This window comes from Mustelus asterias, chromosome 12 (assembly GCF_964213995.1).
Source record: "Mustelus asterias chromosome 12, sMusAst1.hap1.1, whole genome shotgun sequence".
Lineage (NCBI taxonomy): Eukaryota > Metazoa > Chordata > Chondrichthyes > Carcharhiniformes > Triakidae > Mustelus > Mustelus asterias.
Window position 1 is genome coordinate 82,594,407 of NC_135812.1, and position 13,948 is coordinate 82,608,354.

General features: G+C 42.6%; 1 protein-coding gene across 1 annotated transcript in view; it reads left to right on the forward strand.

The window, feature by feature from the left end:
* Window positions 1-23: 23 nt before the first annotated feature.
* jmjd6 (jumonji domain containing 6, arginine demethylase and lysine hydroxylase) overlaps window positions 24-13,948 on the forward strand; it is a 41,119-nt gene continuing 27,194 nt past the window's right edge. Inside the window, exons 1-3 of the mRNA XM_078225521.1 lie at window positions 24-312; window positions 8,347-8,735; window positions 11,469-11,755. Coding sequence (XP_078081647.1) covers window positions 184-312; window positions 8,347-8,735; window positions 11,469-11,755 — 805 coding nt within the window. The 5' untranslated portion in view covers window positions 24-183. The remainder of the gene's footprint in view (window positions 313-8,346; window positions 8,736-11,468; window positions 11,756-13,948) is intronic.

A 13,948-nucleotide genomic window follows, 5' to 3' on the forward strand; every position in this document is an offset into this window, starting at 1 on the left:
CGGCCGGACCAGTGGGAGGGACCGCCCCCTAGCCGGCCTGATTGACAGGTGGGTGAGGGAAGCGAGGGGGAAGATTCTGGAACGCTCTCCCTCGGCCGGTGGTGGTGTGGAGGCCGACTCCCGGGGGTTGGTGGTGGCGCGGGGGAAAAAGCTGTTTGGCCGGAGCGGCTCCCACATTAGGAAATGAATCACAAAGCTAAGAAACGAATAAAAGAAGCTAAGCGCAGTGCTCGCCCCGAGTTAAGGGATTCTTACGACTGGACTAAACACAACTACCACGAAACTTACTCTTTATCCTTGAGCACTGTCAAGGTAAGGAGCGGCCTGGGGCCTGGGGCTGGCGCTGCCTCTCACAGCCCTGGGGGTCCCCACACACACACATATACACACACGGTCAGCCAGCACGTCCCGCACGTACACACACTGGGCACGGCGCCATCGAGATGCCACCCTCAGCCCACACACACACATCGGGATGGCTCACTCTCCAGGGGGCCCAGCAGACTGAGGACAAGGTGACTGATCACCTTTGATTGCATAGGAGCAGAAGTAGGTAAATTCAGCCCCCCAAGCCTGCTCCACCATTCAGTCAGAACAAAGCATACCGTTCATAAAGGAGAGGGTGCAGAATGTAGTGTTACACTCATAGCTAGGGTGTAGAGAAAGATCAACTTAATGCGAGGTAGGTCCATTCAAAAGTCTGAGGGCAGCAGGGAAGAAGCTGTTTTTGAGTTGATTGGTACCTGACCTCAGACTTTTGCATCTTTTTTCCAGATGGAAGAAGGTGGAAGAGACTGTGTCCGGGGTGCACGGGGTCCTTGATTATGCTGGCTGCTTTTCTGAGACAGCGGGAAGTGTATGTGAGGATGTGGGAAAGGGCTGGCTTGGCCATCATCATACAAACAGCACGTTTCTGTGGGTATTGGAATCTCTGCGAAAGACAACGGGGCTGGAAAACCTCAAACAAGATTTTAAAATAGCTCAAGGTGAATCTGGCTTTATGTACACCTCCCAGAACACCACCAGGGCTTGAAAAATATTCTTGAATTGATTCTTGTGAAATAATAAGAACCCCCCCCCCCCCCCCCCCCGCCCAAGAAAAACCACCCGAGAAACTGTAAGATTTAAAAAAAATACTGCGGACGCTGGAAAAACAGAAAATGCTGGAAAATCTCAACAGGTCTGACCATCTGTGGAAAGATTTGATTTGATTTATTTATTGTCACATGTATCGGGATACGGTGAAAAGTATTGTTTCTTGCATGCTATACAGTACCATGCATAGAGTACACGGGAGAAGGAAAGGAGAGGATGCAGAGTATAATGTTGCAGTTACAGATAGGGTGAAGAGTATAATGTTGCAGTTACAGATAGGGTGAAGAGAAAGATCAGCTTAGTATATGATAAGTCCATTCAAAAGTCTGATGGCAACAAGGAAGAAGCTGTTCTTGAGTCAGTTGGTACTTGACCTCAGACTTTTGAATCTTTTTTTCTGACAGAAGAAGATGGTAGGGAGTATGGCCGGGGCATGTGGGTCCTTGATTGTGCTGGCTGCTTTCCCAAGGCAGCAGGGAGTGTAGGTGGAATCATTGAATGGGAGGCCGGTTTGTGTGGTGAACTGTGGATGTGGTCTGGAAGCAGCAGGTCCTGGGCACTTTTGGAAAAAAGTTGTTCTGGAGGTTGAAGTGGGCAGTGGTCACCAGGAGCTCTTCTGGGGGTAGAGGGGGGCAGAGCTTTTGAGATGTGCCACTGAAGCCAGTCGGAGGCCAGCAACACTGGGGAAGAAACATCAAAACTAAGAGCAAAACACACTGTGAGTGCTGGAAATCTTGAAATAAAAACAATGCTGGAAAAATATCCAGCAGGTCTATAAGATCCATTAACACATTAACTCTGGTTCTCCACAGAACCTGCCAGACCTGGGTATTTCCAGCATTTTCTGTTTTCCTTGGGGAAGGAACATAGTTTGGGTTCTCTCCCAACTATGTTCCTTCCCCAAGGAAAACATAAAGGAAGAACTGGGTTGGTTGGACCTGGGTCTTGTCGAGAAAATGAGTCCTTGGGGGGGGAAAACAATAACCTTAAATAGGGCGTTTCAGTGGTGAAGCAAAGGAATCAGGGCTGTGGCTTCACCAAGGGTACAGTACCATTCTGGTGGCAAATTTCAGTGTTCAATTACAACATGATTACTTCTGTGAGTGAATTTATGATATTTACATTAATGGCTGCAGACTACTTGGGGTAACTGCCTTTTCAAAGTAAGTGGTTTCTCTTGTTGAATTAAATCTGATACCTTATAATTTTGCCACATAGATGTAGATATTTGCTGTAAAGAGAAAATTGTTTATACATTACTGCAAGTCAAAAGTCAACATGTGGCAGCAGCAATAATCTGCTTATTCGGTGTCTATTTTGATGCTTATTTTAATCCAGTAAGAAGTTTAACAACACCAGGTTAAAGTCCAACAGGTTTATTTGGTAGCAAAAGCCACACAAGCTTTCGGAGCTCTAAGCCCCTTCTTCAGGTGAGTGGGAATTCTGTTCACAAACAGAGCTTATAAAGACACAAACTCAATTTACATGAATAATGGTTGGAATGCGAATACTTACAACAAATCAAGTCTTTAAGAAACAAAACAATGTGAGTGGAGAGAGCATCAAGACAGGCTAAAAAGATGTGTATTGTCTCCAGACAAGACAGCCAGTGAAACTCTGCGGGTCCACGCAACTGTGGGAGTTACAAATAGTGTGACATGAACCCAATATCCCGGTTGAGGCCATCCTCGTGTGTGCGGAACTTGGCTATCAGTTTCTGCTCAGCGACTCTGCGCTGTCGTGTGTCGCGAAGGCCGCCTTGGAGAACGCTTACCCGAATATCAGAGGCCGAATGCCCGTGACCGCTGAAGTGCTCCCCAACAGGAAGAGAACAGTCTTGCCTGGTGATTGTCGAGCGGTGTTCATTCATCCGTTGTCGCAGCGTCTGCATAGTTTCCCCAATGTACCATGCCTCGGGACATCCTTTCTTGCAGCGTATCAGGTAGACAACGTTGGCCGAATTGCAAGAGTATGTACCGTGTACCTGGTGGATGGTGTTCTCACGTGAGTTGATGGCATCTGTGTCGATGATCCAGCACGTCTTGCAGAGGTTGCTGTGGCAGGGTTGTGTGGTGTCATGATCACTGTTCTCCTGAAGGCTGGGTAGTCACAATGCATGGCATTGTCCAACGCCAGCATCTCCACATCATATTTTAATCCATCCAGTAAAAGAGCTGATTTATTGGCCAGTGCCGTTTTACACCAATGTGACTTTTCAGCCATGCTTAAAAATAGTCATAACTCAGAAGAACCTTGGGATGGATGGAATTAATTCAATACAATAGAGCCATACTTTGTCAACTGTTAACTTGTCTAAAAGTAGATTAAATCAATAAATTGGAGAATTAATTTGGCAATGAGTGCAAAAAAGTGTCAATGTCTTGCCCCTTACTGAAACCTTCCCAGGTAGCTATGCCTCCAACCACCTCCCTTGCTCAAAGGTTCCTCCTTGGTCTGCCCCATTATTCTCCTGGTGCCGCCTTCTTTGAGGAGCTTACTTTATTCTGTCTCTCTTGTAAGTGTTTTAAAATCTTCATTTGCTGCTGCCCACATGAGCCTCCTTCTGAGCTTTACATGCTCAGCTTCACTCAGTCCTTGATCCATGCATTGTGACTTATCAGTTTTTGTGATTTGAACATCCATCTAAACACACCTTATACTCTTCTATGACCTCAGTGCCATCCTGCCCTCCCTTACCGACTCCTGAATATACACTGTCCTATCCATATTCATGGCGCATCCACCCACCCCCTCAACCTTACTTGCCATTTCACATTACTACTTTTCCTATTGTCTTGATCACACTTCTTTGTGTCCTGCGCCACTCAACTCTCTTTTAGTACAATTTCCTTCTGCTTGTGCACCTGGAAAAATCTCCCTCACCTTACTTGTAACAGAACTTTCAAGCACAATACTTCTCCAACCGTTGGTTGTACAGTGACTCTCTCACCTTTGTCTTTGTCCTTTTCCCAGTAAAATGTTTACTCTTTCCCATCCTGATCTTTCACCTGGTGCATCCTCTACCTTTGCTCCAAGAGACAAAGAATTGAATGTGTGTGGTGCACAGTGTTTTTACCCATTTGTTGCCAGACCCGGTTGGATCACTTCAAGCACTGCTCTCCTTCCAGGAATCCAAAGATAACTCCCAGTCAACTGTCTCCAAAAGCTTTTTTTGTATTTTTGTGCACTTCTTGTTGACTTTTCCATTATAAATAAATGCACTCATGTATTCATGTCTGTCTGATTGGAAGTGCGTTAGCACCACTACTAGCAGGAGGCTGTAAATATGCTCTGAACCAATATTTTTCTCTAGTTTCTCTTCCATTGCCCTCTAAATGCTGTGCAAGCTCCAATTGTCAATAGATTCAGCTCTTGCGCTCACAACCCTATTTTCGCTCATTTCCTTTTCCCCCAAACTACAATATCTCTCTTCCATTGTCCACCTAAGTGGGACTTCCCTTGTATGATTCTACTCTTTCCCATCTAGCTGTAGCCAGAGAATTTTCTGCAATGTCTTATCTCCCTGCTTGTGCACTTTAGTTCTGGAGCCCCACAGGGATCTACCTTTGGCCTGTTTTTATTCCTCTAAATCCTTCCCCTCAGGGACAATATCCAAAGACTTGAAGTCCAGTTCCATTGATACACTGATGACACCCAGCTTTCTCTCCCACCACCTCTCTCGACTCTTCCACTGCCTCTGTGCCTGCTTTCATGTTTGACATCCAGTCCTAAATGAGGTGTAATTTCATAATCCTCCATTTCTTTGCCATTAATTCCATTCCCTTCCCAGGTCATTATCTTGTGTTCAACCCGACTATTCGTCATCTTGATGTCAGTTTTAATCCAAAGCTGAGCTCCAAACCCATTGTTTTACTTAAAGACTGGCAAGTTCCACCCTTTTTACATTGCCTGTCTCCATCCTGCCTTTGGCCTTCGACTGCTTAATGATGCTTCACCCTGACTTGATTATTTTTGCATGTTCCACCTCCATACTCTGGAGTTCATTAAAAATTGTGCTGTTAATATCTTCAGTGACATCAAATCCCATTCATCCATTACCCTTACTGATCCACGTGGCTCCCTGTCCAGCAACACCACCATTTAAAGTTCTTGTGTTCATATGCTTCCATGGCCTCCCTAACTCTAATCTGCAACCATCTGAAAACTACGTTCCTCCAAAACGGATCTATTGTTCATCCCTAGTGCTTTTATTCCATCATTCATAACTGTGTCCTCCCTTGTTTCGCTAAACTCTTAATTTTTCCTCATCTACACATCTCTCTCATCCTTTGAGATCCTCCTTAAACCCTATCACTTGGTCCAAGCTTTTAGTCACCTTTCCTAATATTGCCTCCTATGACTGCAAATGTTGACTCAGTTGAAGCACCTTGAAGTGTTTTCCCTACAGTAAAGTTGCTAAGTTGGGTAATGGATAGAAATGGACTGCTGTCTCATTTAGGCAACTAACATTTGAACATCTTGCCCCATCGTACCCTCCCTTCCTTATTTCTTGGTTCACTGACGCAAATTGATAAGCCTGCTCGGAACAGTGGATTCCTTTGGGAATCTAGTGTGTTTAGTGACACAACTTCAGTTTCCTCTGTTGCAGTGATCTTCATGATAGAGCTCAGCTGGGCGTTTTCAACTGCTGTCTGTTTGAAGTTTATAGATTCTAAAATTTACAATTTCTTATTCAAGAGCAATTAGACATCACTTGCTTTGGAAATTATATAAAGAGTCAAATTTCTGTATCCTTCGTTTCTCTCCCTCACCAATGTATCATTCCATTTTTTCCTTTTGAGGGCTTTCATTGATAAGCATCAGTTGTCCTCAAGAATTTTACAGCACAACAATTGTCCATTCAGCCAAACGGCTCCATGCCTGTGTTTATGGTGCATAGTAAGAAGTTTAACAACACCAGGTTAAAGTCCAACAGGTTTATTTGGTAGCAAAAGCCACTCAAGCTTTCGGAGCTCCAAGCCCCTTCTTCAGGTGAGTGGGCTGAAGAAGGGGCTTGGAGCTCCGAAAGCTTGTGTGGCTTTTGCTACCAAATAAACCTGTTGGACTTTAACCTGGTGTTGTTAAACTTCTTACTGTGTTTACCCCAGTCCAACGCCGGCATCTCCACATCATTTATGATGTATACCAGCTTCCCGGGATGCTAAAGCATATTGTCACACACCAATCACTGCCCCAGCAAGAAATGGCTAATCTGGCACTGCCTGGGACTTGCTCTTGGCATGTACATCTAGACTCCTCATTGAACCAGGGTTGGTCATCAGGCTTGATGGAGATGTGGAAGATATGCTGGGCCTTGAGGTTGCAAATTGGGGTGTATGTGATTATGATTACACAGTTCCATGACACAGTGTGAAGTTGGGAATTGGTCTTCCAAAAGAACCGCGCAGGGTCTCTCCTCCAAAGCTAACATCTGTAACAGATAGACTGGTAAAGGAGAGTTCATGTCAGGTTATTCCCACATGTTGGTTCTCTATCCACTTTTTTTTGCAACCCTAGTCTGGCAACTATGGACTTCAAGATCTAGTCAGTGATGATGTTAGTGAATCACTCTTATTGGTGGACATTAAATTCCATCATCCAGAGTTTATGTGCCCTTGCCAAAATTTGTTTTTAATATGGTGGAGTACCGATTCATCAGATGAGGGAACATGGTACCGAGTAGTTTGCAGGTGATTTCCTTATCCCTGTTTGATCTAAAATGTTGCGGACTCCCAAGGACAATTCCCTGACTGCATATTACTGGCACCATTTTTGTGGGTCTGTCCTGCCAGTGGGACAGAACAACTGTTTCTTCTAAGCTGCACGACCATGGTCCCTTTGCAATGTGTAGTAACCTGGCAGTCTTAAAAGGACCGCGCAGCGCAACAAACAGGTTACACACAGAAAAAGAAGATTAAAGGGAATGTTGGGCAGGATATATTTCCTAATTTTTGTAATCTGAATTCTCAAACTTCTATGATGAGATTTGAATGCTCATTCTCTGAATTCTACTCTATTCTAGGCCTCTGGTTTACTGGCTAAGTAACACAACCACTTCACTACTTTATCTAACTAACTAAGCATTTTCTGTAAAATTAACTGGAAATTTTTCACAAAGCCAATGTGTTATATGTATGAAAACAAATGCAGTAAACTCAAAATACAGTACTTTTTATTTGCTGCCTTCATTTGATGGTAGTCCAGTAGACTAGTTCACAAAATGGAATCTTCCTTATCTATATTACTCACCACATCCGGTAGTGTATTTATCTGCCTTGCTGAAGGCAACATAAAATCTTATTTTATTTTTACATTACCAATTGTGCACATTGTCACAAAATATTAGAGCAGTCAGTACAAACCAAAACATTCATTCAACTTAGATTCTGTAACTCTGAGCAAGTTGAAAAGGTTTTTTAAATCTATTTAATCTGTTCATCTATTTTAATACAAACTTGCACATTAATAAACTCTAGTGAGTAATTTTCATCAGTTGGTAGCAATCTATACTGCTGTGCAGTCTCTATACTTTTAATTAGATGTATAGCTTTCACATAATTTGAAAGCTGAATTAACAAGCTGGTGATTTATTATGTGTCCATTAAAGGCCAGCCAAAAATATTTTTGTGCAAATTGAAAATCAACAAAACAGTTGGTTTGAAAGAGGATACTTCAGTTGTGAGTTTCAGTGTAATTACACCCACTTTCCATCCAGAACAAGACAGGAAGAGGTTTTGGCGATGAAATAAGGAGTCCATGGCTCCCAGTCCGAGAAGATAAAAAGTGGAAAAATTATGCATCTTAAAAAAACACAGCTCAGTTGCAAGATAATTTATAAACAATAGCCAATTTGCATATTATCCAATGAGCAGCAATGAATTGATCACAAATACTATAATCCAATATTATTAGCTAGGTGCAGTAATGAATTGCAGAAGATGGACGGAAAATACATGCATAAAAATTGCACAGAATTTGCTGGAAACAGTACAGCATAAATGTTTTTTTTAAATGCTTGGAGGATGAATGATAACTTCAGGGTCCCAGTTGTTTTCTATCAAAAGTGTAAGAAATCTATTATTTCTAACGAGAAGGAAACTGATCAGTATTGTATTTTTAACCAAGTGGGGATATACTTGTGTTATCTGAGTTACAGCTATCTCATTGCAATGGCTCAGCCTGGATTTCCTAATTGCTGAAATTGCAAAAGTCACCTGATTTACATTGAATATGTATTTCCTTTTGTTATAGGACAATGTAGAAAGAATAGATGCCCTCCAGACATCAGTTGAAGAATTCATTGAGAAGTACGAAAAACCATATAAGCCTGTGGTGGTGTTAAATGCTGAATATGGGTGGGCAGCACACGAAAAGTGGACACTGGAGCGATTAAAGCGCAAGTACAGAAATCAGAAATTTAAATGTGGGGAAGACAATGATGGCTACTCAGTTAAAATGAAAATGAAGTATTATGCCGACTACATGGAAACTACAAAAGATGATAGCCCGCTTTACATTTTTGATAGCAGCTATGGTGAACACCCTAAAAGGAAGAAACTGTTAGAGGATTATGAAGTGCCAAAGTATTTTAAGGATGATTTATTCCAGTTTGCAGGCGAAAAACGGAGACCTCCATACAGGTAACAGCACATAAAACAACAAACCTTCATGATTATTTGTTGAAAAGCTATCAAGTAGGTCAGTGTCTCGAGTGTCTCCTCTTGTATCCCACATTTTTCATGGTGACAGGACAGTCCTTACTTTTTGAGTTCTTTTAGAGCCTTAGAGATCAATATTTCATTCAACCAAAAGTAAAATAATGAGCTGTGTTAAATGTAGGGCAATGGCTGCCTGTGTAATGCACCATCCACCCAGCTAAGTAGTTAGTAAATGTTCTCTTAGCAAACAAATCCAAAAACTGTCTTTCTCTTTTTAACACTATCCATTGCAACATGGACTGGATTGTGTCAGAAAGGTTTGAAAAGCTGGCCACGATAATGGTACTATTCAAAAGGATGCCATTCAATATCTTGATCAAAGTAGTCAATAAAATTGGCACATTTAGAAAACATACAAGGAATCAAGTTGATTTGAGCAAAAGAGTCAAGAATTTGTAGATTTCTTTCCAAATCTATTTTTTCAAGGGATCCCATTATATTCCTGTTCACTCCACTCGAATCAGCTTAGTTAACTTGGTACTACAGCATAAAGCATATTGGATTTTTCATTGTGATAATTTGAACAAATCTGTCCTAAAAAATGTTTTCTGTCTGGATTTAGTTTGTAAATTATGTGTTCAACAAGCAGAGAAATGCTAGAGAAAGGAATTCTCTTTCAGGCATGCCGTGTCAGTATCAAGAATTTCAAGGCTAGATTATAGTGTGGTTAAATGCAGAGGAAACTTTCCCTACTCTGTCACAAAAATATACCTAAAATCTCAAGCTAAGAAGATCATGGGCGGAATTTTCCATTCTCTGCACAGAATGCTGACTGAGGTGAGAATACCAGTTTGCAGCTCTTTGGTTGCACAGCCTGTTCTTCTCTCCAGCACTCTGTGTAGAAAAGGTTTGGAAGGTGCCCTGATCTCTGGTGGAATAAACAGAAACTCCCCCCACACAAATACAGCAATCATCTCTCTCTCTCCCCCCCACCATCACCTCGGACACAGGCATTCCCCCCCCCCCCCCTCCACCATTGAAGCTCCCCAGGGGGCAGTGTCAGTGCCTGGGCCTCCCAACCCCATCCCCTCCAGGGGCTATACTTAACCTGTGCACCTCTGATGGGTTCCCTTTGCCTCGTTCACATTTTAAAAAAGCAGTTGTAAACCTTGCCAATATGATGTCACTTCGGTGAAGGGGGAACTCCGAATGTGGGGGGCGGGGTGATATGGCCAGGAACCCTGTTAATTGTTGGGAACCTCATTATGTCACCAGCAAGGGGTGGGGAGAATCAGAAAATGAGATTTCGCTGGTGAGGTTCTCGTTTTCTGAGTCTCGTGATATTTTGTGCCAACGTCGCCGTTTGCAGTCAAAGCGAACGTGGGTGCAAAATCAAGGCCCGTGTCTTTCTACATCTTTGCAACAACTTCATTTCCCACACCAACTATTGTGTTGTACTTCGACCTTTTGTCTTGGAATTAAATCAAAAGTAACCTAACTTATTTCACAAAGGACCCTTATTGTAATTAGGTAGTTCAGTCTGCATCTGAACCTAGGTTGCAACAGAATCTAACACATTGTGCCACCCAGTTCTGGATAATTCATTATAAATGTACATGAATGAACTGTAAATACTTTATGGGACTGTTAGAATCATTTTCGTAAGAAGAGAAAACAACTTGGATTTACATAGAACCTTAAAGGATGAATCTCAGTGCATTTCACACAAGAGAGCAACAGCAATGAGCATGATTTTAGAGTGATTTGAATGAACCAATTGTTTGAAAGCCTCCTCAAAACTTACCTTTTTAAGAAAGAGGGAGAGACAGGAGCAAATGGACTAAAAGAATGAGTTCCAGAGAGAAAGGTAGTGAATTTTGCAGGCCCTGGTACTGAAAGCAGAATAATAGGCAGATGTAGGAGGAATGAGTCCGAAAAATGTAGGACTGGGAATGGAGAGGTAGAGGAGTCATGATGTGGCGATGCCGGCATTGGACTAGGGTAAACACAGTAAGAAGTCCAACAGGTTTATTTGGTAGCAAAAGCCACAAGCTTTCAGAGCCTTAAGCCCCTTCTTCAGGGCGCTCACCTGAAGAAAGGGCTTAAGGCTCCGAAAGCTTGTGGCTTTTGCTACCAAATAAACCTGTTGGACTTTAACCTGGTGTTGTTAAACTTCTTACGAGGTAGAGGAGTACCAGGCCATTCAGGGACTTATGAATTGGGCAAGGGATTTGTATTTCATGTATTGGGACCTCTGCAAGAAGTAGTTTCTCCTCATCTCAGTTTTAAATCTACCACCTCTCTACCTGTATTGGGACAGGGAGCAAATGGAGGTAGACAGGGGTGATGAGCAAAAGGGACTTAGTGCAGGATGGGATGTGAGCAATAAATGCTAAGATACTTTGGTTAAGGGTAGTTAATGTTCCATCCAAATTCTTATTGGATTTTCTAATTTTCAGCAATTTTCACAATAACACATGCATAGGTTTGATCGGGTGCAGAAAGTAAGAGGATTGAAATATTACTTTATGAATCACCCTTCGGTTATATTTGAAGAGGAAAACAAGGGCATTGTGACTGTGAAGAATATTATTAACAAGTGTGTTGCATACAGCAGATCTGTAACAATATCACGATCAGTACTGACAAAAGCTTAGTATTTTAGATTTGTAATTACTTTCATATTTATTCAGCTATAATGTTTCATCTTTTTAGATGGTTTGTCATGGGCCCACCAAGGTCGGGAACCGGAGTCCATATTGATCCTTTAGGAACAAGTGCGTGGAATGCTCTAGTTCAAGGTCATAAGCGTTGGTGTTTGTTTCCCACAAATACACCTCGTGAACTTATCAAGATTACCAGGGAAGAAGGTGGAAATCAACAAGATGAGGCCATCACGTGGTTTGTCATTGTCTACCCTCGCACACAGCATCCGACCTGGCCCCAGGAGTTTAAACCGTTAGAAATCCTTCAGAAACCAGGAGAGACTGTCTTTGTGCCAGGTGACCTTTTTTAAAAGAGAAAAGCTACTTACACAACACTTTGTTAGTGGAGATAATTGTTATTGAAAAGTCATTGATATTTTTCTAGTAGTGCCCAATATTTGAAACAAAGATATAATTTCTTTTTGAAAACTGATATTGTTGCTTTTAGGCAATATAAAATGACAAACCTTTGCATTTTCCAATCCATTTAGAACGGAATAATCTCATTAGTGACATGTATGCGCATACATAAGTGACAGACAGCATGGTTTTGTCAGAGGGAGGTCGTGCCTTACAAATTTGGTGGAGTTTTTTGAGGAAGTGACAAAAACAGTTGACGAAGGAAGGGCCGTGGATGTCGTCTATATGGATTTCAGTAAGGCATTTGACAAAGTCCCACATGGCAGGTTGGTTAAGAAGGTTAAGGCTCATGGGATACAAGGAGAGGTGGCTAGATGGGTGGAGAACTGGCTTGGCCATAGGAGACAGAGGGTAGCGGTCGAAGGGTCTTTTTCCGGCTGGAGGTCTGTGACCATTGATGTTCCGCAGGGCTCTGTACTGGGACCTCTGCTATTTGTGATATATATAAATGATTTGGAAGAAGGTGTAACTGGTGTTATCAGCAAGTTTGCGGATGACACGAAGATGGCCGGACTTGCGGATAGCGATAAGCATTGTCGGGCAATACAGCAGGATATAGATAGGCTGGAAAATTGGGCAGAGAGGTGGCAGATGGAATTTAATCCAGATAAATGCGAAGTGATGCATTTTGGAAGAAATAATGTAGGGAGCAGTTATACAATAAATGGCAGAGCCATCAAGAGTATAGAAACACAGAGGGACCTAGGTGTGCAAGTCCACAAATCCTTGAAGGTGGCAACACTGGTGGAGAAGGTGGTGAAGAAGGCATATGGTATGCTTGCCTTTATAGGACGGGGTATAGAGTATAAAAGCTGGAGTCTGATGATGCAGCTGTATAGAACGCTGGTTAGGCCACATTTGGAGTACTGCGTCCAGTTCTGGTCGCCGCACTACCAGAAGGACGTGGAGGCGTTAGAGAGAGTGCAGAGAAGGTTTACCAGGATGTTGCCTGGTATGGAGGGTCTTAGCTATGAGGAGAGATTGGGTAAACTGGGGTTGTTCTCCCTGGAAAGATGGAGAATGAGGGGAGATCTAATAGAGGTGTACAAGATTATGAAGGGGATAGATAGGGTGAACGGTGGGAAGCTTTTTCCCAGATCAGAAGTGACGATCACGAGGGGTCACGGGCTCAAGGTGAGAGGGGCGAAGTATAACTCAGATATTAGAGGGATGTTTTTTACACAGAGGGTGGTGGGGGCCTGGAATGCGCTGCCAAGTAGGGTGGTGGAGGCAGACACGCTGACATCGTTTAAGACTTACCTGGATAGTCACATGAGCAACCTGGGAATGGAGGGATACAAACGATTGGTCTAGTTGGACCAAGGAGCGGCACAGGCTTGGAGGGCCAAAGGGCCTGTTTCCTCTGCTGTACTGTTCTTTGTTCTTTGTGACAATTTCCTCACATTTCAAAATTACCTCAGAGTTTTCCATTGCTCATATCATTTTGGTGATCGGTTTCTAGCTGTATATGCTGTCACCCAGAATCTGAAGGGCTCTCAACACTTGGATTTCACTTCCTACTGAAGGATTTAGGGCAATTTGTTTACAGTTAGATGCTTCTAACATTGTTCTGTGGTGGATTATCTGCATCTTTTAAGAGGGGGTCAGAGGAACCTTTATATTTCAAAAAATTGATCCCAAGAATCTTTCATTACATATTTTTTTCCTCACAAATGTTCTCACTATTCCATTGGAGCCAGTTGGCTTCTAGTACTTGACTCAAATGCTTATTGCTTAAATGTGATCATTGTCAGTGAGTGCAAGAACAGACAAGTCTCTCATCCGATTTGTGCCCGATACCCAAATGCAGCCAATCTTTCTCTAAACAATATGAGGTTATAGTCTTTATCACTATCCCGGTTGAGAGCTGATGCATGAAAATATGCTATCCTGCCATAGAGATTCTTCTGTGGGCAGAACTGATGGACGCTGGATGTGCTATTGAAACTGAGATTATTCATGGCCTTTCTTATAGTTGAAAGCGGGGGCATTGCCATAATGTGCATAACAGTGTACTATTCTGGCCACAAAACCTTCATTCTTCTGGGAAAATGAAATACTTCTGCAGTA